Source organism: Cladophialophora psammophila, assembly GCF_000585535.1.
Source record: "Cladophialophora psammophila CBS 110553 chromosome Unknown aczJe-supercont1.4, whole genome shotgun sequence".
Lineage (NCBI taxonomy): Eukaryota > Fungi > Ascomycota > Eurotiomycetes > Chaetothyriales > Herpotrichiellaceae > Cladophialophora > Cladophialophora psammophila.
In genome coordinates this window covers 1,472,438-1,495,340 of record NW_006912925.1, presented here as the reverse complement: position 1 = coordinate 1,495,340, position 22,903 = coordinate 1,472,438, and the positions used below count along the sequence as shown (strand labels likewise).

At 52.5% G+C, this 22,903-nt stretch overlaps 9 protein-coding genes across 9 annotated transcripts; 3 read left to right on the top strand and 6 right to left on the bottom strand.

The window, feature by feature from the left end:
- Positions 1-562: 562 nt before the first annotated feature.
- A1O5_03455 (uncharacterized protein) lies at positions 563-1,867 on the bottom strand (the record flags this gene model as incomplete). The annotated part of the gene is made up of 1 exon (XM_007744066.1): positions 563-1,867. One exon carries the CDS (start codon positions 1,865-1,867, stop codon positions 563-565), a length of 1,305 nt encoding a protein of 434 aa, XP_007742256.1.
- Positions 1,868-2,505: 638 nt separating this feature from the next.
- On the top strand, positions 2,506-2,820 carry A1O5_03454 (BolA protein; the record flags this gene model as incomplete). The annotated part of the gene is made up of 1 exon (XM_007744065.1): positions 2,506-2,820. The coding sequence occupies one exon, from the start codon at positions 2,506-2,508 to the stop codon at positions 2,818-2,820; it is 315 nt and encodes a 104-aa protein (XP_007742255.1).
- Positions 2,821-3,707: 887 nt separating this feature from the next.
- A1O5_03453 (two-component system, unclassified family, response regulator) lies at positions 3,708-5,543 on the bottom strand (the record flags this gene model as incomplete). The annotated part of the gene is made up of 1 exon (XM_007744064.1): positions 3,708-5,543. One exon carries the CDS (start codon positions 5,541-5,543, stop codon positions 3,708-3,710), a length of 1,836 nt encoding a protein of 611 aa, XP_007742254.1.
- A 4,035-nt stretch (positions 5,544-9,578) lies between these two features.
- A1O5_03452 (peroxiredoxin (alkyl hydroperoxide reductase subunit C)) lies at positions 9,579-10,195 on the top strand (the record flags this gene model as incomplete). The annotated part of the gene is made up of 4 exons (XM_007744063.1): positions 9,579-9,581; positions 9,629-9,852; positions 9,907-10,118; positions 10,170-10,195. The coding sequence occupies 4 exons, from the start codon at positions 9,579-9,581 to the stop codon at positions 10,193-10,195; spliced, it is 465 nt and encodes a 154-aa protein (XP_007742253.1).
- Positions 10,196-10,580: 385 nt separating this feature from the next.
- A1O5_03451 (uncharacterized protein) lies at positions 10,581-12,846 on the bottom strand (the record flags this gene model as incomplete). The annotated part of the gene is made up of 2 exons (XM_007744062.1): positions 10,581-12,488; positions 12,565-12,846. The coding sequence occupies 2 exons, from the start codon at positions 12,844-12,846 to the stop codon at positions 10,581-10,583; spliced, it is 2,190 nt and encodes a 729-aa protein (XP_007742252.1).
- Positions 12,847-13,272: 426 nt separating this feature from the next.
- A1O5_03450 (uncharacterized protein) lies at positions 13,273-14,303 on the bottom strand (the record flags this gene model as incomplete). The annotated part of the gene is made up of 2 exons (XM_007744061.1): positions 13,273-13,827; positions 13,887-14,303. 2 exons carry the CDS (start codon positions 14,301-14,303, stop codon positions 13,273-13,275), a joined length of 972 nt encoding a protein of 323 aa, XP_007742251.1.
- Positions 14,304-15,239: 936 nt separating this feature from the next.
- A1O5_03449 (uncharacterized protein) lies at positions 15,240-16,310 on the bottom strand (the record flags this gene model as incomplete). Its single annotated transcript, XM_007744060.1, has 1 exon — positions 15,240-16,310. The coding sequence occupies one exon, from the start codon at positions 16,308-16,310 to the stop codon at positions 15,240-15,242; it is 1,071 nt and encodes a 356-aa protein (XP_007742250.1).
- An 815-nt stretch (positions 16,311-17,125) lies between these two features.
- On the top strand, positions 17,126-19,821 carry A1O5_03448 (uncharacterized protein; the record flags this gene model as incomplete). Its single annotated transcript, XM_007744059.1, has 2 exons — positions 17,126-18,934; positions 19,030-19,821. The coding sequence occupies 2 exons, from the start codon at positions 17,126-17,128 to the stop codon at positions 19,819-19,821; spliced, it is 2,601 nt and encodes an 866-aa protein (XP_007742249.1).
- A 642-nt stretch (positions 19,822-20,463) lies between these two features.
- A1O5_03447 (uncharacterized protein) lies at positions 20,464-21,546 on the bottom strand (the record flags this gene model as incomplete). Its single annotated transcript, XM_007744058.1, has 1 exon — positions 20,464-21,546. The coding sequence occupies one exon, from the start codon at positions 21,544-21,546 to the stop codon at positions 20,464-20,466; it is 1,083 nt and encodes a 360-aa protein (XP_007742248.1).
- Positions 21,547-22,903: the final 1,357 nt, after the last annotated feature.

Below are 22,903 nucleotides of genomic sequence, written 5' to 3'. Positions count from 1 at the left end.
TCGCGACGTTCTGCGCGCAGCTTGGACCGAGTTAGATCCGAGTTGCCATACTGCCAGCAACACGCATATCGAATTGGAGGTAGTGGTGGAAGCAAAGGTTGAGTCGGGTCGCGAACAGTATATGCTTCATTCCAGAAGCACCAAAAATGACGGATACTTGTTCAGAGAGCGATTGTAAGGAAGACTATCGCTGGTGCGTCGAAAAGGCTGCCGAGAATAGCCAAGGCTATCTCCTTGAGCCTATCAGCGTCGGTATCGTTAAGGTCGCAGAACAGCTTGAGATACCCGGTAATCGTGAAGACGGGCGAGGAAGTGACTCAGATGGCGACTGGTTCTTTGCACTTGTGTCCGTTTGCAGGTCGATAGTTTTCGAACAACGGTGGGAAGATGAGAACCAGGAAAGGCTGTCTAAAGTAGGCATCATCAAGTCCCAGTGACGAGTGATAAGGACTGAGGCAATCGATCTGGTGCCCTGCCGGTCATGGCGATCGCGCCGCAAACTAGTCACGGCCATCGAAAACTCGTTCGCCGTGCCTGGATGCGGATTTCAGATGCCTTCCGCTCAACTCTCTCCCACCTCGATTTTCACCCCTTCCACTGCCGTCTGATCCAAGACAACAACCCCATAAGGATCTCTATCCCTCTCACTGACCACCACTTCCACGCTCTCATCATTTAGCATCCCTTTGATTTGCTCAGTCCACCCACTCTTTCCACCCTCCTCGCCCCTCACCTTGGCCCACTCCTCTTTGATTTCCATCTCCAATTTTTCTCTCATCACGTTCCAAAGATACCCTCTCTCGGAGTTCGAGTGGAACAGGGCAATGACACAACCACCTCGTTCGATGACCGACAGGGCCTCATGATGACTCAGCTCGCCCGTGAATATCAGGTCCGCCTTACAGCCACGGACAATGCTTCCTCCGCTACCCGGACATGTAGCAACGCTGGAAATTGCCATGTCCTCGAGGTTTCTCCCTTGGGGAATGGCTACCGCAAACCCTTTGGGGAGGCCGATGGCATGAGCAATGCGGGCGATCAGAAGCGGTAGGGGTTGTGGGGAAGCAAACTCAATCAACCGACCAGCTCCGGTATTCGAAGTATTGTAGGCATCAGAGGAGGTATACTGATTCGCTGTGTCAAGTGATGCGTGCGGAGACGGGCTGATGACGCTCCGAGTGTGAGAGATGACGCCGGCGTGGAAATCAGATGTCGGGAGCGGCAAGCTTGGTTTGGAGTAGGTTCTGTGCGCATGGCTGGGGCGAGAGAGCTTCATCTTTGCTTTGGGAGTGGTAAACGGGTCAGTCATTGCGTCCTGATCGTGATCCGCGGAAGGAGACGTGGGCTTTGTAGAAGGACTGGAATCGACTTCTGAACTGCTTTCAGATGTTGTGACTTCTGTGTCCGAAGGAAGAGAGTTTGCGGGATATGCTTCTGGCTCTGGATCCTCCAACTTCCCTGTCACGATATCACAGAGCCAATCCGCCATGCCGTCGGGAACAATATCCACCGCAGTGTGCGGACAGTATACGCTGATGCCATGCGCGAGTAACAGTGTCATGGACAATTGCTGGGTGTCGTCCGTGGTTATGGACTTGAGGCCGCGGAAGATGATAGGATGGTAGGCTACTATGACCGAGTGGTTGTTCTCAATGGCCTCGTCTGCGACCGCACGGGTAAGGTCGACGGTCAACAGTACCGAGTTGCGGTTTCGAGGCCGCGAGGGGATGAATGGAGCTTCGACTAGCAGACCGGTGTTGTCGAAGGATTTGTCTGCCAGGGACTCGGGATAGAGGCGGCGCATCGAGGACACCACGGCGGTGGTGAAGGGGGAGACATGGTAGCCTTGGCTTTGAAAGGTGCTCATCCTACGACGACGGATTGAGATGAGAGGCGCCTTGAATTTTGGGACAGGAACAACTTGAGGCAGAAGATATCGATGCATCAGCAAGCTATTTCAGAGCAGCACATTGTTGGCCCCGTGATTGAGCGAGCGAGTTACATTGTGGTCGAAGCATGCATTCATAGTTCACGGGTTGTTGGGTTGGGCAGTTGGAGAAAAGCTCCCTGCGCGAGGCTATGCGAGGCTGCGCGAGGCTGATGAAAAGACTCCAATGACGCAGTGCGAAGAGATCTCTTGGTTCTCTCGCTCTTTGCACTTCCGAGGATTCTCCTGCAGGCTTGATTTCCAATTTCCAGCACATAAGTAATCGAGTCTCAATTGGGACAGAACTCCCCAACCGCATCGCAAGACACATACAACGTCCGTTATCCGCCACCTTTTCCCCCTTGTCAGCGTTAGCCGTGTCCATGCAAGTCTGTACTGCTCCGGCATTGCAAGCTGCCCGCCGAGCAACAACTGCGAGCGTCCGCGCAACTAGCATTATCACCAGACCAATACCCTATCAGCGCCTAATAGTCAGACCACAATCGCTTCTCTCGCGCCCCTTTTCCGTCACAACTTCGCGACCATTCGCAAACTCCTCCTCGAGCAGTTCCTCACCCATGGCTGCCCCTACCGACACCGAAGCCGCAGAAGTCGCGGCTTCCTCCTCTCCACCCATCACACCGGAGTTCCTCACCAAGAAACTCAAACAATCCATAAACATAACCCACATCAGTATGGAAGATATGTCGGGCGGCTGCGGACAAGCCTTCAATGCCATCATTGTTTCCCCGGAGTTTGAAAAGAAAACGCTGTTGGCGAGGAGCAGGTTAGTCAACGGGGTATTGAAGGACGAGATCAAGGCAATCCATGCCTGGACGCCCAGATGTTTGACGCCAGAACAGTGGGAGAAGGAAAGGGAGAGGATAGGCTGAATGAAATGGAGGCGAGGGGAGAGCAAGAGGTCGCGCCAGGGTTGAAGTTTACGTTGTGATTAATGACATTTGTTGATGGACGTGGCCCCCAGATTGGCCATAGCTTCATCAGCTGGAATGGCTACGGCTCTTCCAGAGAGCTGGGGTCAGGAGTCTGCGACTGTGGGCGCCCGCGCAGGATTACCTGATGGAATAGGCAAGCCACTCGAATTCGCAGCGTTGGTGTTGGCCCCCCCAAAAAGAGAATATTATGTCGGTGATGCTGGGCTGAATATTTTTGCACACCACATCTTCTTATAGTGCACTAGATTTTAGATTCTTCTGTACACCAAAACACCTGCTGTACTACATTTGGTCCACAGAATTTGTTTCCAAATCTCCCCGAGAGCGTGAGGTTGGTTGGCCAGAGCAACCATCACACATACCATCAGGCGCACCGTACCATCCGTACAGATCGCGAGAAAATCAAAGCATATTAGCTTCCCTCGCAGACAAAACTTGGCACCGAAGTGTCGGCGGCCTTCCCAGAATCCAATAATCAATCGTGAAGAGGTATCGTCAAACAAAAACTCGCCAATGGCTTTTTCCACCCCCTATGTCTCTCGTCAAGTCATGATATGGGTCGCTGTGTACCCCTGTAGAAAGCTGATGGACCCTTCTTCACTCGGCTGACACTCTCCGATGCCGCTCAATGTTGTACCAACTTCGTGCGGTGCTGTCGAGGCTCTAAAGTCAGAGAGATGAGGTCGCACAGTCAGGTGAATGGCATGTCCGTAACTGAAGATGGTCCCTCAGCTGAGAGCTCTTCTTCTATAAACATTGCCGTTTGCGCAAGAGCTTATCCATGTCTCTTGCTATGATCCGCCTCTTAAAATATTGTGCTATAGTCATTGTCGCATAGGGGCGGCCATTGATTGTTGTTGAGGTGGGTATATACGTTGGCGTTTATTCGTGTTTCCCATATCCACTCCTCCAGCCATCTCCGATTGACCCCTCCTGTGCTGCTGCTGCTGCTGCTGCTGCTGCTGCTGCTGTTGTTGTTGGTGGGCTATCATGCCGGGACCTCTCATCCCCACGGGGGTCTGCGGTGCGGCTTGAAAGGACGTTGGATTTCCATTCGCATCCACGTAGTGTTGTTGTTGTTGCGGAATCCCGGCGTAATGCATATTGGGATTTACTGGTGACACTCCCGAGTACTGGCTGGGAGAATTCCACGTGCCAGTTGATCCCGCCGGAGAAGCTCCTGCTGACATATCGTCACGAACCGAGTGCGCCGTTGAAGACGCCGCCGCTGACGCCGCAGTCGTCGCCGACATCGGCTGGGCCTCCATACCCTGCGGCATCATCTTTAGATGGGCCAAGTGTTTCTCTAACATATCAAGCAGTGATTTCCGCGTGAACGGCTTAGGCAAAACATCATCCATGCCGTGGTGGAAGTACATCTGAATGTCATCCGATCGAATGTTGGACGTCATCGCGATGATTGGGGTTCGGTCGAATTGTCGGATGATATGACAGGCGGAGACACCATCCAAGGAGGGCATGATAATGTCCATCAAGATCATATCGTATTTGTTTCCTTCCTGCATCCTGTTGACGGCCTGCAGTCCGTCGAGTGCCGAATCCACAACGCACGAAAATGAATGCAAGAACTTGCCGCCAATCTGTCGACAAGTCGGGTCGTCTTCGACCAGGAGAATCCGCGGCGGTCGACTCCAGCCAGGATCGGATAATCCGCTCTTCTTCCGCGTGTCGGCAAACTGTGTCCGGGGATCCGGACCGTCTTTTGATGGCAAAGGACAAGGAATTTGATGAAAGTACTCGCTGGACATGGGGTCGATGCCGTTGGTCGACCCCATCGGATATACCGCCGTCTCTAACTCGGCTGGATTGATCTTTGAGTATCCCATGCTACCGCTTGAGGCGGCCGAGTTGGGTCCACCGAACTGGCCAGTTCGAGGGTCCTGTCCTATAGGCGGGGTATGGATGTTTGAGTTCATTTGTTCAAGCCCTGCCACGTTGAATTGCCCATCGGCATTAATATCATTCAACAGCTTCACAGCATGTTGCAAGGGGGACGCTGGGGTGTCTTCATCCTGCGGCGGCATATTTTGGCTGGTAGGAGTCAACGTTGTGCCAGTTTGTGCCGAGTCCGACGGTGGAGCAAACAATTGCTTGCTGTCCCTTCGCTGCTTCGCATCAACGGCTTGGAGGTATGTCATGACCTCTTGCATGACTTTTTCATGATTGACAACCGTTTTTTGGAGCCGTAGAATTTCATGCGTCACCATCTGATACTGGGACTGCAGCTGGTTGTTGCAGGATACCAAAGTCTCTATCTGCTGTGCTTGTGCGACAATCTGTTGGTTCATCAGGTCGAATTGTTGGATGGGAATCTGGTCGTCGTTGAGACTCGACGGCTTTCGAGGTGCTGGGGCCTTTCGTCTGATATTGTCCAGGCTGTCCTTGTTGTGCTGCTGGAACTCTGGATGTTTAAATTCCCAGGCGTTGGCGCCATACATTGACGCTCCACCGTCCTCATTATTCTGTCGCACCTTATGAAAATCGTATTTGTTCAGTTGACGGACGAAACTGGCGAAATTAGAGTGTTTGAAGTGTTTTGGTAGAATTGATTTGGTGAACTTTTCATTCTCCAAGACCACGAAACTATCACCATCATCACCCCAGCGCACTACTGAGGAGTATGAAGGGTCTTCGAGCATTCTGCACATTGATTAGCCGCGAAAGCAAACACGGATGCTTTGTCGCAAGGGCGATGTACTTATACAGCTTGCGCACGAAGTCGCTCGAGTTGTTTGCCGACCCACCCTGGCCCTCCATCTTTGATTGACTTGCAGTTCGATTGTCCTCTTTTGTGCGATATGTCCTCCGACAGCTAGATGTGCGACGACGGTCACAGGAACGTCGTCGTCCTTCAACCGTGGATGATGCAATTGACTGCACGATGCCGAATCACCGCAGCATCGCTAGAGATGCGCCTCCAGGGTCGAACAGTGCTCGAATGCGGAAGAGGCACAATATGGGGATGAAAGGTATGCGTGTGCCGTCGTCAGATAATGGCTGTTGGAATGGAATGTGCTGGCGGCAGAATGCTGGTCAAGTGGCACAGACAAAGTTGGGTGGAGGCTGCTCGAGGTTGGAGGGCACCGAATGCTGGCTTTCGGCTATTCGGCCGCAACAAACTCCAGAAATCGCAGATCTCGGGGGGGGTGGCAGGAGAAGAGAAAGGAGATGGCGCCGAAATTTTCGAGTTCCCCAGGAACAGAGCGAGGATAGAAATGAATTGCCGCGATCAAGTGGAATGTGAGCGTCGACGAGTGCACGGTGGCGGTGGAAGATGTGTGTATCTGTCTCTGTGTGTGTGTGTGTGTTGTGTGTGGTGTCGGGGAAGGGAATGAGAGTGACGGACAATAGGTTGGTCAGTGCTCTTTTTGGGGAGGGGGTGAAGAGAAAGTTGGTTACAGGTTGCAGGTCGCAGGGTTGTTAGCTAGGATCTTGGATACGGAAGAGGGCCTTTGCGCCTGGCAAGGAAAGAGCAAAAGAGCAACAGAGCAAGAATTCCCTGCGACTTCTGGGAGGCGACTTTTGGCGTTGGCTCATCTATCAGGACGCAGAGGAGGATCACCCACACTCCGCTGCTACCATCCAGTCAGCGTCATCGAAATGACCACTCGACTGGTTTAGGCGAGCATGGGATCGCATCTCCTTGTGTCCTGTCCGGGGCGGCCAAGGGAGCGATATTGTGCGGCTAAAGGCCCGTGCGAGGAGAAACAGAGGGGAAATTCGGTTAATTAGGACCCATTGATAACCCTCCCAGGCTAGTTGTTCATGGGAAACTCGATCAAGGGGACCCGTGATAGGGCGCTTCCGGGATCAGAGCAGGAGGAAAAGAGAGGATCTGATCGGGAGACGCCCAGCTGTTGATGGGATAATGGGCCATGGCTCATGGGACTCCCCGACGGCCCACTAAGGTACTTACTTAGGCTCCTCGTCGTCCCTCCATCAGCCCAGCCCAGCAGCCAAAAGTTTCAGCGAGTCCCCCGCCGGGCTGCATTCACCAGAACCCACCTCCAGGGAGACGACTGGTCGACATGACGCGTGCGGCGGTGGTTCTGACACCGATTTGGCCATCCCCGAGACTCTCCTTTCGCTCACTCGTCCTTCCCAAAACAAGCGGCGCAACGATCGACCGTCGACTTGGAAAGAGGCGGAATTCAGTTAAAGCACTCCAGGCTGAGCATCCCATTCGGCCGCAGCTGCAATCTGGTCCAGGGAGCACTCTTTCAGGCCGATCATTGACTTTCCTGGGACGCCCATGCCTGTCATGGCCTGCAAGAGTCTTAACCGAGAAACGCAATGTTTCGGCTGATCAGAATCCACAAAGAGCGCAAAACTGCCAGGGCAAGGGAAGAAAGAGATGGCTTCCGGTCCAAGAAAAGCAACCATGAGGCTTGTGTTAATTGCCTCAATAATACCTAGCTTCCCAGCACCCCAGTAGACGAAAAGGGAGCTTGACTTTTGTCACATTCCGCCAATCCTTTACGGGAAACGTCGCGAAATCGCCACCAGCATCCCGCGGAGTTTGTTCCTAAGTACTGGAACATCGACAAGCCGTCTTTGTTTTGATCGCCCGTATCTCTTACCCTTGGCGACCCAACTAGAGTCTGCCCATGGGCGCGCGCATCAGACCATTCGTTGATCCGCTTTGAAAGAAAAGCCCAACGGGGACGACGAATGGAGTTTATCACCAGTATTGGCGGTATAAGGCTCTGCTGGTGAGAGGTTGATCAGGACCTCCCCGCAAATGCTCACCGCATGACGATCAGAACAAGCTTGTGGGCGTAGCGGAAATGGCTAAATCCGCAAGTGTCACGCTGTTCGCTGAACTCTGTGTTTGAAAGTCTCTGTCACGCGTGAGCTTTGTCGAGTGGTAAATTCGCCCCCGTCTTGCGCAGGAACAAAGAGAGGCCAAGTCCAGCCACCAGTGGGTCCCATCGACCGAATCGTTCTTTGCCCAGAGTGCCTGGTGCGTGTACCGAGTACTGGCGAGTACATCGAGCGTTAAGCATTGAACCGAGCCCCTGGTATTCGTCCTGGCGAGAAAGCATGTTAGCGGTCGCGTTCTCCATTCAGGCTTCCATGTGCTCGCTTCTTTGTTACGGCGATCGCAGATCGCCGCTTCCTCTCCTTCGTCCGATCCAGGGAAGGCGTCTCTACCCAAGCCACAGGAATCTGTGGCGGTGCAATATGTTCTTTCAAACGATGAATATATAGGGCAGAGAGCAGATCCATCAGCTAACGAGTAACTGCTAGGGTACAGTATGAACGCTCTTCCCGCCTGATCGCTCTCCTTCGCATGCTGCAGACAAGGTAGAATTCCTCACGACAGAATTAGATGACAGATTTCTCCATTCTCGGGGAGGCCGAAGCCCGTGCGCAATACGAGGTACCGAGCAAAGACTAGAGAACCGCAGCTTGTTCGACCTAGACTTCCAGTGACAGCCTGGGTGACAGCCTGGGCTGGGTGACAGCAGGACGCCAAATCAATGTTTCGTGGACAAGCAATCAGAAGGGGAATAATCCGAGCTCTTCTGTTGGTCTAACCATGGACGAGTCTAGACCTTTGCCAACACGAACCGAAATCTTGGGTCAGGGAACGGCTTCGGGAAGCAACCATGCGACTCGACAGAGCCTGATGGCGAAAAAGCAGGGGCTAATTCTGGCGCAAGGGGTGCAAATTTGGCAGGTGCCAAATTGTTTGACTGATGATCAAACTTGGAGGGGTGGAATCGCTGGATAAATACCCAATGCTGTCGTGACTGCCCTGTTAGAATGTGTCTCTTGAACGTGACGGCGTTTCTTCAAGGAACGGTGCAAGGAGAGCTACAAGCCATATGATTGCAGCGCCATGCTGGCGGGACGAGTGGTATGAGGTCTTCTGGAAAGGCCATCCTAGCTGCCTGGTGTGAGTTGCTGTACTCCGAGATTCGAGACCTTCGTACTCGGTAGACGCCTGCTGTTCAGATTGAGTCAGTGGTGTAGCCAAATTGTGCTCAGCCTCGAGTACGGCCATAGGCGCCACAGGTACCGGTGTAGGTCGACTTCCCAAGTCTCAGGACTGCGCGACACCATCATCTGGCGGTGTCGGAGAAGAGCCGGATTTAATCCTTGCTGTAACCTTCGTCTCCTCTGCGATTTACATGCACGTACCTCGTTCGGAGAGGGTCGCTGACATTATTTCAAATACTTGATGCAGTCCTGCGTGTTGAAAGATCGGGGTGGAGCAAGAGAGCTTGGAAGGATCTTGAGGACACTGAGGAGAGAGTAATCATTGGCTTGGGGAGGCACCCACAGGCGCTCAGAGGGGCTCCTGGTTGGCTTTGGAGGGGGCCCCTAGGCCTCGCTAGCCTCACCAGGCTCAGAGGCCCCGACAGCTAAGAACCCCCCCGCAATGATGTAGTTCGCACCTGCGATCCAGAGCTACTGTACATAATTGGCCTGAAGCTCCGCTCAATGCTAAACGCGAGGAGGGCAACAGCGAACAACAGGTGAAGTTGAAGTGAATTTGCAGTGAATCGCTCCCGCACTGTATTTCAAATTCTTTTCTATCCAAATCACTCTCATTCTCTCATTCAGTCACATAAATGTTCTCTCGGTCCATCTTCCGTTCTTCCACTTCTCTTCGTCCCATCTCTCTCACTCCGTTCTTCAGACAGTTCTCATCAACACCAGCAATCATGGTATGCGTCTCTTTCCTTTTGTTTCTGACTCACTGACCGTTTCGCAGGTGAAACAAGGCGACTCCATTCCCAACATTGATCTCTACGAGGATTCCCCCGGCAACAAAGTCAACCTCGCCCAAGAACTCAGCTCTGGCAAAGGCCTGATCATCGGTGTCCCTGCTGCCTTCTCCCCCTCATGCTCCGACACTCACATCCCAGGCTACATTGCCAATGACAAGCTGAAGAGTGCTGGAAAGGTCTTTGTGGTCTCTGTGAACGACGCATTCGTGTAAGAGCCCAGAAGCTGTCATTCATTCCAGCTTGATTCTCACCTCTTCTACAGCATGAAGGCTTGGGCAAAGAGCTTGGACGAGTCAAAGAAGAGTGGCATTCGATTCCTCGCTGACCCTTCTGGAGAGTTCACTCGTGCCTGGGATGTAGAGTTCGACGCTGCTAAGATCTTGGGCAACAACCGGAGCAAGCGGTATGCCGTGATTACTGAGGATGGCAAAGTCGTCAAGGCTTCTGTCGAGCCCGACAACACTGGAGTCACAAGTGAGCTCTGCAAACCCCCCCATCCCTGAGATCATCGCTGACTCAGGACAGTCTCCGCCGCTGAGAAGATGTTGTAATTCAAGCAGGTCAACCGGTGAGATCACCACCAGAAGCGTGGAATTTGTAACTGCGTAGCGAGTACAGAACTCAAACTGGGCTTGAAAAATGGAGAAAAGGGAGATGGTACACAATTCCTGTGTCCATACGCCAACTTCAGCTCTCCGATTCACCTTGTCTAAAATATCAAAAGCAATTGCAATCTTGCTTCCATCGACTCTCTTCACAATGCTGTAGCATGGCAACATTCCAAGGCTTCTTTCACCGGGGGTTTTAGTCCGAAACGGATGAACAATGGTTCCAATAGCACTGAGAACTATGTACCTCGTCCTGTCCAGACATCGATCGATGTTTTCGTGCACTAACTCACTGGATCATCGAAGACAACAGACACGTCGCCTGGGTTCAGCTCAGAAGAGCTCGTACTTCCGCCCCAGTCCTCGGATACAATTCTCTCACTGACCCAATCAGATCAGTGACGCTCTTGTCCCCGTCGTCGTCGAACTTCTCATCATCCTCATCGTCGCCGCCATCACCTTCGTTAGCTGGTGGGGAAGTCTCAGCATCGATGGTCTCCAACATGCCCTCCAATTCATCGTATTCGGCGCAAAACCTCTCCACGGCTTCGGCCACCACATCCTGGGCCAATGTGCGGTCAAATAGATTCTTCATTGCTTCCTGCGCATCCATGAGAGCCGAAGAGAGGAACTCATCCAGTCGTTGCGCCGCCTGGTCTAGGTTTTGGACGAGCCACTCCTTCCTTGCCTTTAGACCTTGACTCCTGCGTGAATCAATCTCCTGCATGAGCTCTGCAACGCCGGAAAACTCTAAGAATGTCGTCGTGACGAATTCCACTAATTGATCTCTCACCAGCTGAATCTCCCTAGTTGCTTTCTCTAGTGGGATCTGCGCAGTTGGAACGTGCGCCGACACGTTTGCCAACGTCGCTTTCAGCGCGGTCAAGTAGTTGATCTTGTAGATGCTACCACTTCGCACGTCGGCAATGTTGGTTGCAGACTCAGCGCATGCAGCTAATATTTTGATCAACATGGACGAAAAAAGCCGCTCAAGTTCGAGCTCACTCATCTGTGGACCCCTCGCGCGACACACGTCGTAGAACTGTGTCAACGCCGTGGCCAGGAACACGGGCGGCGTTAGATCCTGCGGCGCCTCTGAATCCATGCTTCCAACGGCGGTCGTGGTCTCTTCTTCCATTGCCTTTTCAAACTGTGACAGCGTCGATGATTGGAGAGCCTGAACGAGCAGGGCAAGAGATGAGTTCGGGCCGAGTAGCTTTGAGAAGATTCCGCGGTAAAAGTCCAGAAGGTTGAATGTCTTGAACATGAGCACAGGATCGCCCGAAGTCCGCACGGCAACGTCAATCCGTGATTGCAGGGTTTGAGAGACGAGGGAGAGATTGCGCGAGATGAGTTCAGACAGCGCTTTGCGACCGTCAAAGACCGGCTGCGTGTCTTCGTCTTTCTCCACTTCTGTGCTGGACGTAGATGACACGCTCTCTCGTCGTCCACGGTTGATCCGCGCCCACGGCTCGGTCGCCTTCCCGGCACTTAAACTCCGCGAAATCTCATCCGCATCAGACACAAAGAGCCCCTCGAGAGCTTCTTTCTCCGAAACAGCAGCGGAATGCATCCACGCAAGCATATCGCCTATATATCGTAACGGTTCGTGTGTGGAAAATTCAATCGCTTTCGTCCCTGCCCGGCCAGAACCCGTCAGGGCTTCCTGGAACGCCTCCGCTAATGTAGTTCGTCTCGCTTCGGCAAAGAAATCGAGGCAGTTCTGGAATAAACTCGGCCTCTCGCTAAGCACTCTCAACGCGTGACGGATTGAGCCGCTGATATTGGGGTCTTCGAGATCAAGCGTCTTGAATTCTCGCTGGATCCAATTGTAGAGCTTTTTGAAGGCCGCATCCAGGTTGCGGGTCGTTTGTTCGAGCAATTCCAATCCCAGCCGTGACGATGATTCCTCGCCGTCTGGCGAGGAGTTGTATCCCAATAGAAATTCGCAGTCCTTGTGGATTTGTTTACACCTCGCCAGGATCGTGAAGAAGCGTTCATCAAGCGGTTCCGCGGAGCTGGTCAGGATATTTAGATCTTGATTGGAGATAAGGAAGTGGTTGGAGAATGCAGTCAGGAGTGAATCTTTCATTTCGACATCTCGTTTGCGCGTTAGGAGAGTGGAGAATTCTTCGAGTGTGGGTGCTGACTCTTGTTTCGCCGCGAGAATATGTGTGCGCATTGAGTCGCAGGTGGCATTGAGGGTTGCGAGCAAGGTCCCAACGCGTTTGAGTTGCTGAGAGTGTATTAGAGGAATGCTTCGAGCGGTTCAATTGTTGGAGACAGCTGATCAGAGCCACAGAGACACATACCTGCGCAACCACGCCAAAATCATCCACGATCTTCGCATTGCAATCAATCACCTCTTTCTGTGCGTTGGCCTTCAAGTTCCTCCTTGTCTCCTCATTATTTTGGACGCCTCGCTCGTCGAGGAGTCGCAACGCATCGCGGGTCTCATAGTCGGCGTAAGAGACCGAGAGAACGCTGGTGAGTTTCGCGGTCAGAGCAGTCGACCGCTTGGAGGAAGGAAGACCATCAGCACCGACACTGACCGGGGTGATAGGACTGTCGAGCCCACATAACGGTGAGGCCATCCAAGCTGGGGAGAAAGGGTGTGGCCATGAATCAGAAGTGAAGGAAATGTGCCCATTGCAGTTATCTAATTTCATTGCTGGGCCTTGCAGGACAAGGCTGAGTGAGAAAGGGCCAACGCCGCTTTTGCAGGATGAGGATGGTGGGGGTCCCTTTCCAATAAAAGCAGCGGCTTTAGGAGGGGCCAGCAGGGGCCTCGCGGGGCTCTGTGTTAACACTTCAAATCCCTTCAGAACGTCCCTCTTCGTCTTGAGGCTTGCGGAATATTGATTCCGCAATTATCTCAGCATCCGTTTGCTTCTCGTTCTATCTATGCTCCAAGGCGTTCCCGTGCGCTTGAGTGTGCGGGATTCCCTTGGTTCTTGAAACCGCCACCACTGCGATCCATACAAGTCCTTCTACCTCGTAAATCACTTCAGTCCATCTATTTACATCTGCGAAACAAGCCACTTCACACCCCCAATCAAGTTGCCCACAAACTGCTGCCCCTCGGGCACAGAAGGGAAGATCCAGAAATAGTGTGGCATTCCCTTATAGTGATCATGCTTCGTAGGAATACCAGCCTGCTTCAAAGACGCCTCCATCACATAGGCATCGTCTCTCAGGGGATCCTTTTCACAACTAACCAGGTATGTGGGTGGGAAATTCGCATGATTCTCCTTGGCCAGAGCAACGAAGATATCGCTGTCCTTAGGGTCGGCCCCTGCGTGTTCGTAGAAAATCTGCATTGACTTCTTGTCGATAATGGGGACGCCCTCCTTGTTCTCTTCATATGATTTGAAAATCTCCTTGTACTCTTCGGGAACATGATCCCAGTGCAGCACACAAGGCACAATTGCGGCGATACCCTTGATCCCGTCTCGCTTCGAGGGGTCTTTGACCAGACGATTAGCGATTTGCAGGGCCAGTGCACCACCAGCGGAGCCACCAATGGTGTAGAATTTGTTTGGGTCACCTCCGTAGGAGGCGGCGTTTTGTCGCGCCTGAACCGAGATTAGTAAACATAGCCGCTGTGTAACGGGTATCTAGCTAGGCTGCTCACCCATTTGTACACGGTCAAACAGTCCTGGAGCTGCGTGGGGATCTTGTGCTCGGGGGCAAGTCGATAATCCACACTAACGACAATGGAGGGAACAGCTTCGGCGACGATTCGACAGAGCAGATCATCTGAGTTGAGGTCGCCGGTCATCCATCCTCCTCCGTGTGTCCAGATGGCGACAGGCAGGGGGCCTGACTTGGCCGCTTCCTTGGGTGTGTATAGGCGATACTTGATTCCCTCAACTTCACCATCTTTGCTCTCGACGGCCTCTGATGGGGGAGGCAGCTGAGGAAGAAGCATCGCCACTAGTTGATCATATTGGGCTCGAATTTCTTCTGGGGTCCCGGTCATGACCATACGACCGCCTAGGTTCTTCTCTAGCTGTTGTTGCAGGTGAGCGGAGCGCAAACATGGAGCCATTGGGGCTACAGTAACCTACATCGAGCCATGATTGTGCGTACGCCATGATGTGACTGCGTGTGAGGTGAGCGATGTAGTAAATAACGGATCGAGGCTATGATGATCTGCGAAATGATGCGCTGAGCTGGGTTGCAACGTGAGACGTGTGAAAGAAAGTTCGGAGCACGTATATATACTCCGTACCATGGATCGATTCGACCTCGGTTACATAAACCGTGACTGAGACGGAGGGGCATGGGCGAGAACCATTGATCCGACAGCCAAGAGAGCGCAAAAATCAAAAGGTGTCGACATGGGCGAGTCAGAAGCCCAGAAATGTCGCTTGCAATGGTTGTGGATTTTGGAGGAGACAATTCCTTTGGGCGAGGCCCCGCCTTGTCACTGACGATGTCCACGCTTCGGTTGAATACCACAGTTGGGGGCGGGTGAGGCTGTGGCCATTGGTGGATATCCATGGGCACTCCACATGGCACTCATCGCGGAATTGATCCCATCATCATTCAATAATACAAAGGTATATCTCCTATCCAGGGGGGCCTGCTCATCGATGCAAGGTCTGCTTGCAGCATTGTGTCAGCCGCTCTGTCCGAATTCGACCAAAGCAGTCCTTGTGTACGCTCATATACCTCTATTTAAGTAGCACAGTCAGCAGGACGTTTCGCTAAGTGAGGGTCGTCCAGACAGACGATGGGTCCCCGACAAATAACGCGGCGTGGTCTATCAGGACCACATTACGAATATTGCAGGGTTGAGGGACGTACGAACCAAAACGTCGCTGATCTCACCCAGCTACTTCCCTGTCATCCCTTTTGCAGGGTTTGAAACAACCGATAGAGGGTTGATCACCGAGCGCTGGGGCGAAAAGAGGTATCCTCCAGGTAGATAAATCTTTCGACGTATGTCGACCACAACAGTTGGATCCTCTCACATTATCGTCTAAGAAGATTCTCCAAAGTTCATATGCCCTGTCTGTTCTGCGTGTTTCATAGCCCCAGCCTCTCCAATACATGTCGCTCCGCAATCGTTACATCTGAGCCTGAACCCAGCAGTGTCGGTGTAATAGTGTTTGGCCTGTAGTTTCCGACATAAGGCGATGGCATGTGGAAGGACTTCGTCAGAAAGTGGCTGGACGAACTGCTTGACATCTGCTTCCGGCGATTCGCCTTGTACGCTTAGAGCGATTGTATCATAATGGATGCCAGAATATACAATGAAGCAGCGGCTTTTGGCATCTTCGTTGTACCTATCCACACGCAAGGTCTGCACATCAATGCTGCAGATTTCGATATCGAATTGCTGGCTGAGGATGTCAAGCTCAATTTGGCCGCCCCAAGCATCCTCGGTCTGGATCCATCGGCAATATGCGTCTGGTTCTTTGTTGTCCAAGATAGCCTTTGTGTACTTTTCGCGATTGGCTTGAATGCTCTGGGCGATTATCGACCGTAATTCCGTGACCGCATCCATATCTGACAGGACAGCGCTGGCAACAGCTCGAAAAAGACATGAATTGTCGTCTGGCATGATGCGTAGGACCAAGGTGCCTTGGAGGTCCGGACACCAGATTTCGGGTGGATCTGCCATTTCGGAGTTTTCCTTTCGCGAGAGCGACAGCGGCGCTGCCGAGGCTACTTGGGGCTTCGGTCCTGGTTTCGACGTGCCAGGGAGGGCTGTGGGTGCAGCGCTGTGTTGTCTTGAAGAATCAGCTGCTCTCAGCGCGCCTTTGACTGGATCCGAGGACGTCGGCTGAGTGTCACTCTTCTCGGTTGGTGGTTTGACTTCATTAACGATCAGCTGTTCGCCATTCAGTTTGATGTCAAGCTCTGAAAGAAGGTTTGAAGATGGCAGTTGATCGAGCGACAGTGTTTTTGGTGGATAGCCATATTTGACCTCGAATGAAGATAACGATGTTTCGGCTATGATGGTCTTTCGGAGTGTCTCGACCGTGGCGAAATCATCCAGACTGACTGTGCTGGATTTGCCAGAAGGGCCCCTGATCCGAATCCTCATTCCGTACTTCTGTCGAGACTGATTTGAGCGGATATGATTTACGATATATACCGCGAGCAGATCAAATGGAAAAGAAAGTAGAAGGAGAAGATCGATCACGAGGCAAATCAGTGACCAGTTGCCAGTGACAAATGACAGCAACAAGCTTGCTGCAGGCTCTTGCCACCAGGGAAGGATGTGGTCTTGAATCGAAGGGGACAAACTCAAGAAGCGCCAAATCTCTGCCTGGTTTCTCGTTGATAGGCGGTTCGTTGTCTGCTAAAACCCTCCGGCACGATTTCTCAGGTCTCGACACGTTGCCTCTTATACTCACTAGGCGTTTTCCTCACGGGCCAGCGGTGACGATCAAGGGGGTCAAAGATCATAGGAACAAGTGTCTAATCAGCCCAGAGCGGTTTAACCCCAAGATTCGCCGGCCCGATATTCGACGCGACTCGTTTGAGATGCACAGGACGCGTTCGGAACCAGGAACTCGAAGAAGGATGCCATCTTCTAAAGCACCTTTGCACTGATGACAATTGTAGAAATGACCAACACAGGGATGTGGTGAAGGGGGAGGTGAAGCAGCGCAAGGTCCTCAGAGCAACTTCCGCCAAGACTTTGCCGCTGCGCCCCCAGATTTGCCCGCATTTCGCATGCCGCAGATGTCGCATGTCGCATTGCTTTGGTAGAGTCGCGACAACATCATCATCTAGTCCATCTCCCTGTAATAGCTCCTCGCACATAGATTGCTGCCACATGTCGTCGCACGAGGTGTCTTTCCAGCCCAAATTCCGCGTCTCCACCAAGTCACGATAGCTGCGCAACAAAAAGACATGGCCGAAGCCGAAACCCCAAGTGCGCCTGTGACTGAACCGGTTCAGTCTATCGAAGTCGAGCCTGCTGTCAAGGAAGAAGATGCCGCTGATGACAAATCTGACAATGAAGGCGACGGTGCTGAAGAAGCCGAGGATGTCGCCGGAGAAGAACAAGATGAGCCTGCGGTTTCTATCGAACAGTACAAGGCCTTGAAAAACATCACTGATGTCGTGACGAATTACAAGATCAAGGTCAAGGATGAGTCTGTGCAGTGCCCTGCTCCGCCCTTCCACGCTGACCTCTTCTTCAGGGACTACTATCCTTCCCAGCTCTTTAGGCGCAAGCCCAACAGACGGGTCCTACCAGATTACCACGAAATCATCAAGGACCCTGTGGCTATCAGTACTCTTAAGCAGAAGATACAGAGAAAGCTATACACAGGCATCCCTGAGTTTGTCCGCGACTTTGCCTTGATTGTCCACAACGCCCAGGTATATAACAGACCAAATTCGGCTCCAGTGCGCGATGTCCTCCTGTTGCAGTCCATCTTCAAGGAGGAACTCAAGAAGCTGGTGGATGAAGGCTTGATTCAGGAAGAGGAAACGATTTTCCCAGACCTCGGAGAAATCCCCGATGCAACCCCTGAACCGAGCCCGGTGTCCGACGACGACGACGACAATGAGGATGAGGAGGACGAGGAGGACGACGACGGAGCCGATGACGATTCTGAAGATGATCGGAGGAAGCGAAGACGGAAAAGCGGCCGGCCGAGCATTTCAGGACGCAAAGGCCGCGACGAGGGCGACGACGCAGATCTACGAAAGCGACGAGGACGACCTCCCAAGGTGGACACGCCAATGGAAGCTCGAATCAAAGCCATCCTCAAGGGGCTCCGCAAGCCAAAGGACGACTCAGGTAATCTGAAAGTCCGTCATTTTGAACGATTGCCGGACAAGATGGAGTATCCGGCTTATTTTGTTGAGATCAAGGATCCAATTGCCCTCGATACTATCAAGAAAAAGGCCAAGAGAAAGAAGTATCAGTCACTTGAACAATTCATGAAAGATATTGATCTTCTCTTCAACAATGCAAAGCAATTTAATGAGGATGGCAGTGAGATCTACCAGGATGCGGTAGATCTTCACGCCGAAGCACAGAAATTGGCCGAAATTGAAAAGGCCAAACCCGACGACGAATACCTCATGGAAGACGGTCGAAGACCCTTGCCAGCTGGGATTTTCTACAAAAACGAAATCTGGAAGGTCGGTGACTGGGTTCACATTCAAAACCAGAACGATGTGACCAAGCCGATTGTTGCTCAAATATATCGGACCTGGGAGGATTCTGAAGGTCAGAAATGGATCAATGCTTGTTGGTACTATCGACCGGAACAAACTGTGCATCAGTACGAAAAGCATTTTTGGCCGAATGAAGTTGTCAAGACCGGCCAGTATCGAGACCATCAGATCGAGGAAGTGATCGATCGTTGTTTTGTCATGTTCTTTACCAGATACACTCGTGGCAGACCTCGAAACGTCGATCCCACAAAGGAGGTCTATGTCTGTGAAGCCCGGTACAATGAGGAGAAGCACAGCTTCAACAAGATCAAGACATGGGCCAGCTGTTTGCCTGACGAGGTCCGAGACAAGGATTATGAGATGGACTTGTTTGATGTGCCTCGAAAGATCAAGAAAGTGTCCAGCCCCCTCAAGCATCTCTTGAAGGACAACATGAAAGAGACGGATGAGATTCCTTCTCCTCAATGGGGCCATCCCAATGCACCACCAATTGTGGGCGGAATCCATAAACATGCCCGCGGCGAAAATGTAAGTTTTCTTGTTTATGTGTGCGATGGACACTACTTGCACTAGCTTGATGGGACTTTCTTGCAGCATTTTTCACTGACTTCTCTATCTCGCAGCAATCGCCGCCACCGGTACCGACACCTCCTCCCCCTACACCTCCGCCTGTCGCGAGACAACCTTCGTTGACCACTGCTGCACCGCGTCCTATGATTAACGGCGCAGGAAATCACGTTCCGGCGAGTCTGCAGTCTCAGCTGACGCGCCCCTCGCCGTCCTTGACTCCCAATCCATTCCAACACCAGTCGATCTCGCCTGCTCCTCAGTATAGCCGACAGACCTCCTATCAGCAGTCACAGCCTCATCTCCATGCAACCATTGCTCCGCAGACGCCAGCCTCCCAACAATCACATCATCCTTATAACCCGCAACCCCAGATCCACCCTCAGCCGGCGTTGACTCCCGCCCACGCCGCAAACTATCCGTCTTCTACCACTCCCTCCCAGGGGATGTATAATCGCCCTCCTCAAGGACAACCGGCAACCGCCACCACCGCCACCTCTGGTCAACCATACGTACCTTTCCCTTCGTCGGCTGCCGCTGGTTTCCCCGACCAACGCGTCGCCGAAGTCTTTGTCCTCTCAGACACGGCCAACGAATCGATCCCAAAACACATTCGCGACCGATTCCCACAGGACGATCAAGGACGCGTGCTGTTCTTCACGAAACCGCCCGTCCTGCATGACATGACGGTCAGAGGGAGAGATGGGCAGGCTTTGAGACATACGGAAAAATATCTGGCCGCCAGAGAGGAGAAGGAACGGTTGAGGGAGGAGAGGAAACGCGCGAGAGCAGAGGCCGAGAAGGTGGGGAAAAAAGACGCCATGAAACGTGCGAGAATTGCTGTTTGAATTCGGAGACTATTTTTCAGATGGATTGAGTGAGCGTGGAAGTTTCCCTGTGTGCGAGGAGGATGAAGTGGAATTCCATGATGGAGATGATCAGAGAGAAAGATATAATGTACTATTTTCTAGGCCCAGCGTCGGCGCTGGTGGATGGATACCTGAGATCCCGACACATCAAACAAGCCTTAGCTCATAATCATTGCGTCCGATTTCGGTCTTGAGTTATTCCTAAAGCCGCCCCTTCAGTATTAGACGTTGGTTAGCATGTGAATCGGGACGGAGATGGTAAAATAGAGACAAATCTGTGATTTCATGATATCGTCCCAGACATTCACGCGCCTTTGTTGAACATGGCATGCATACAACGCCCAGGGCGTGATTGCAGCTCATTCTAGCTGTGTATCGCCTATTGTGCATTATGTGCAGACCATGGATTGACTCTGGATCGCTGGCGGTATATAGTTCTGTTGGCACCATCGTCATCACTATTACCACTGCTGCAGCTGCAAAACGCATCCTTCTTCCTCGGTGCTCTGCGATCCCAGTTTCAAGGGTTTAGACTCGGTTTGGACTCGACAAGAGAGGCGAGGCGGCTCGAAGCGAAGGGCAGTGAGGCGAGGCGAAGTGGCCAGAAGGGAGGCTACACAGCTACATGGCCTCAAACAACTCGTCTCTCCGTCTCCTCAGACGGTCCAGCTCTGCCTGTGCCCTCTGCACCTCGGCGCGCGACGCGTCAATGTCCGGGGGCAAACCGTAGAAGTGCCTGATGCGGCTTTCCAGCGCCTCGATCTGCTTCTTCTTGCGGCCCAGGGAGCTCTGCTTTGCGGCGAGGGCTGTGAGGCTGGGCTCGTCCTCCGGCGCGGATGATGCGAGCTGCTGCTGCCGCTCCAGTGCGGCGATCCGCGATCTGTATTCGGCGGATTTGAGTGTCAGTTGTTTTGTCTCGCGTTGGTGTTGGAGCGTGAGGCCGCGGAGATGCGAGTAATCCGTGGTGCTAGGAGTAGTCGTTGTCGTCGCCGTCATCGTCGTCAGCGGCGGCGGAGTAGAGGAAGGCGTCGTCGGCGGAAATGACGGCGGGGTTGTATCGTCCTCTGGGCGAGCTGACGGCGAGGTCCTCTCGACGAAGGTAGCGAGAGCTTGTTGGGTCTGGGTAATTTGGCTCTGGAGATTGGCCGTGAGCGTTTCAATGGATGAGAACTGGGATTCTTGGGCGAAGGTTTGGCGAGGGATGTTGACGATTTGAGATGCGAGAATTTGAAGGACACCAGGGGTGGTGGATGATGAGGACGAGGAAGACGGCGGCGGCGGCGGCGGCGGCGGCGGAGAGAGGCAGCCTAAGAGGACGACAGAGCCGGTGAGTGAATCAAGAGCTGCTTGTGCAGGCGACGCGAGCGAGGTCTCGAGCAATGAAAGAATTGAACTCGCACTGTTCTCATCATCACCGGTCTCTCGTTGCAGTCGTTGTTGTTGTTGTTGTTGTTGTTGTAGTAGACATGCCGCCTCCTCCTCAGCCGCCAGTTCTTCAGCTTTTGCATCAAACAGTAGCTCACGCTCTCGGTCTGCGGCGATATTTTCCGCCATGAGGCTCTGCAAGGCTTTGAGCGTCGAGGCATTGCGTTCGAAAGCCGGTACAGGTGATGGATGATAGAGCCTCGCGAGCCATGCCTGGACGACTGACCAGGAGTGCGAGGTAATGGCTTGAGCGCGGGCTTTGGATGGCGATGCTTGCATGATATGTGTTGTCTCTCAAAGCTAAAAAGATATCAATCTGCTGTGTAATACGAGAGTTTGAGGGAAAGTTATGTCTTTTCAATGTTAGATGCCTGTACTGTACAATCCTTGAATTTGCGGAGGACTGAAAGCCTAAAGGTGAGGAGGTCTAGGATTCCTTTCACAGTTCCAGAAACGTGGCCACGATTTGACTCTAGTTCTCCCACCCTCGATCAAGATAAAGACTACATGGAATTACTACGGGTTGAGAGTAGAAATCGCCGAATTCGGTTTGACGTTGAATTGAATTTGCAGACCTCCGAGATAACATAATATGTAGTTGGGAAGCTCGTGACTTCTTGACGAGGCTACCACATCGGGCAATTACAGCGCCCCTGGGATCTCTTGAGCTAGCGATGGGGTGACAGAGTACGAAGTATGCCTCCAATGCCACATCCTGCATCCACCTGTGACTGTTGCCTTGCATCCCACGCATCGGGTGGACCAAGGCCACCAAACTCAACAGATGCTAGCAAAAGTTTCATGACATCCTCAGATTGGAGGCAAAGCCATTCGTCGCGACTGCATCAAGATCACCTGCGTCGCTGGCCGGAATCTTCTTAGCAGGAGACTTCTCATCGGTCCCTTGCAAATATAGGTATTTCCCCTTTGATTGTGACGAATTCTGTTCGGCGCGGAGCTCCGGACCATAAAATCCCCGGTTTTCTCTCACAAGAAGTAGCTTCAGCCATCCTTGGACGTCACGCTGTTTGGGACAGGCATGCAGCTGGAGGGCCTCGATAAAGGCAAACTGGTGGCCATCTAATTGATGGTCTTCCTGAAAATGGAAACCCTGCCATTGCAGCATTGTCAGCTTTCTTCCACCGGCTGTCCCTCGGGAGATGCTGCATTTGATCTATCGTGGCAGCCTGTGGTCTCTGGCCGAAAGTCCTACAACGAAGATCTGCTGCGAGGCCCAGATGTGATCCATTTGCATTCTTGCAGGTAAAGATCCTGCTTTTGCAAAGCTTCCTCGTTGAGGTCCAAGCCGTTATCTTTGTAAACGGAAGCCTGAAACAGTGCCTGAGAGCCTGGAAACAGAAGAGACGAAGGGAACCTTTGGTGTAAGCCTCAATGACATCCATTTTTGCACCGTCCATGACCGCCATTCAGAGCTTGTTGCTTTCAGTGGTGGTCCAATGTGCTCAAGAATTGCCCAACAGCTTTTCTGGGCGATATCGGAGAGCATTGGGCGTCGACAGAAGGGGAATTTAATTTGGCGAAGCGTTTTTTTCCCCCGCCGGCTTTTTTTGACCATGCATGTTACCTTTAGATTTCCCGCTTTGGTAGAGGAATATTTTCAGCAAAGTCTGATGAG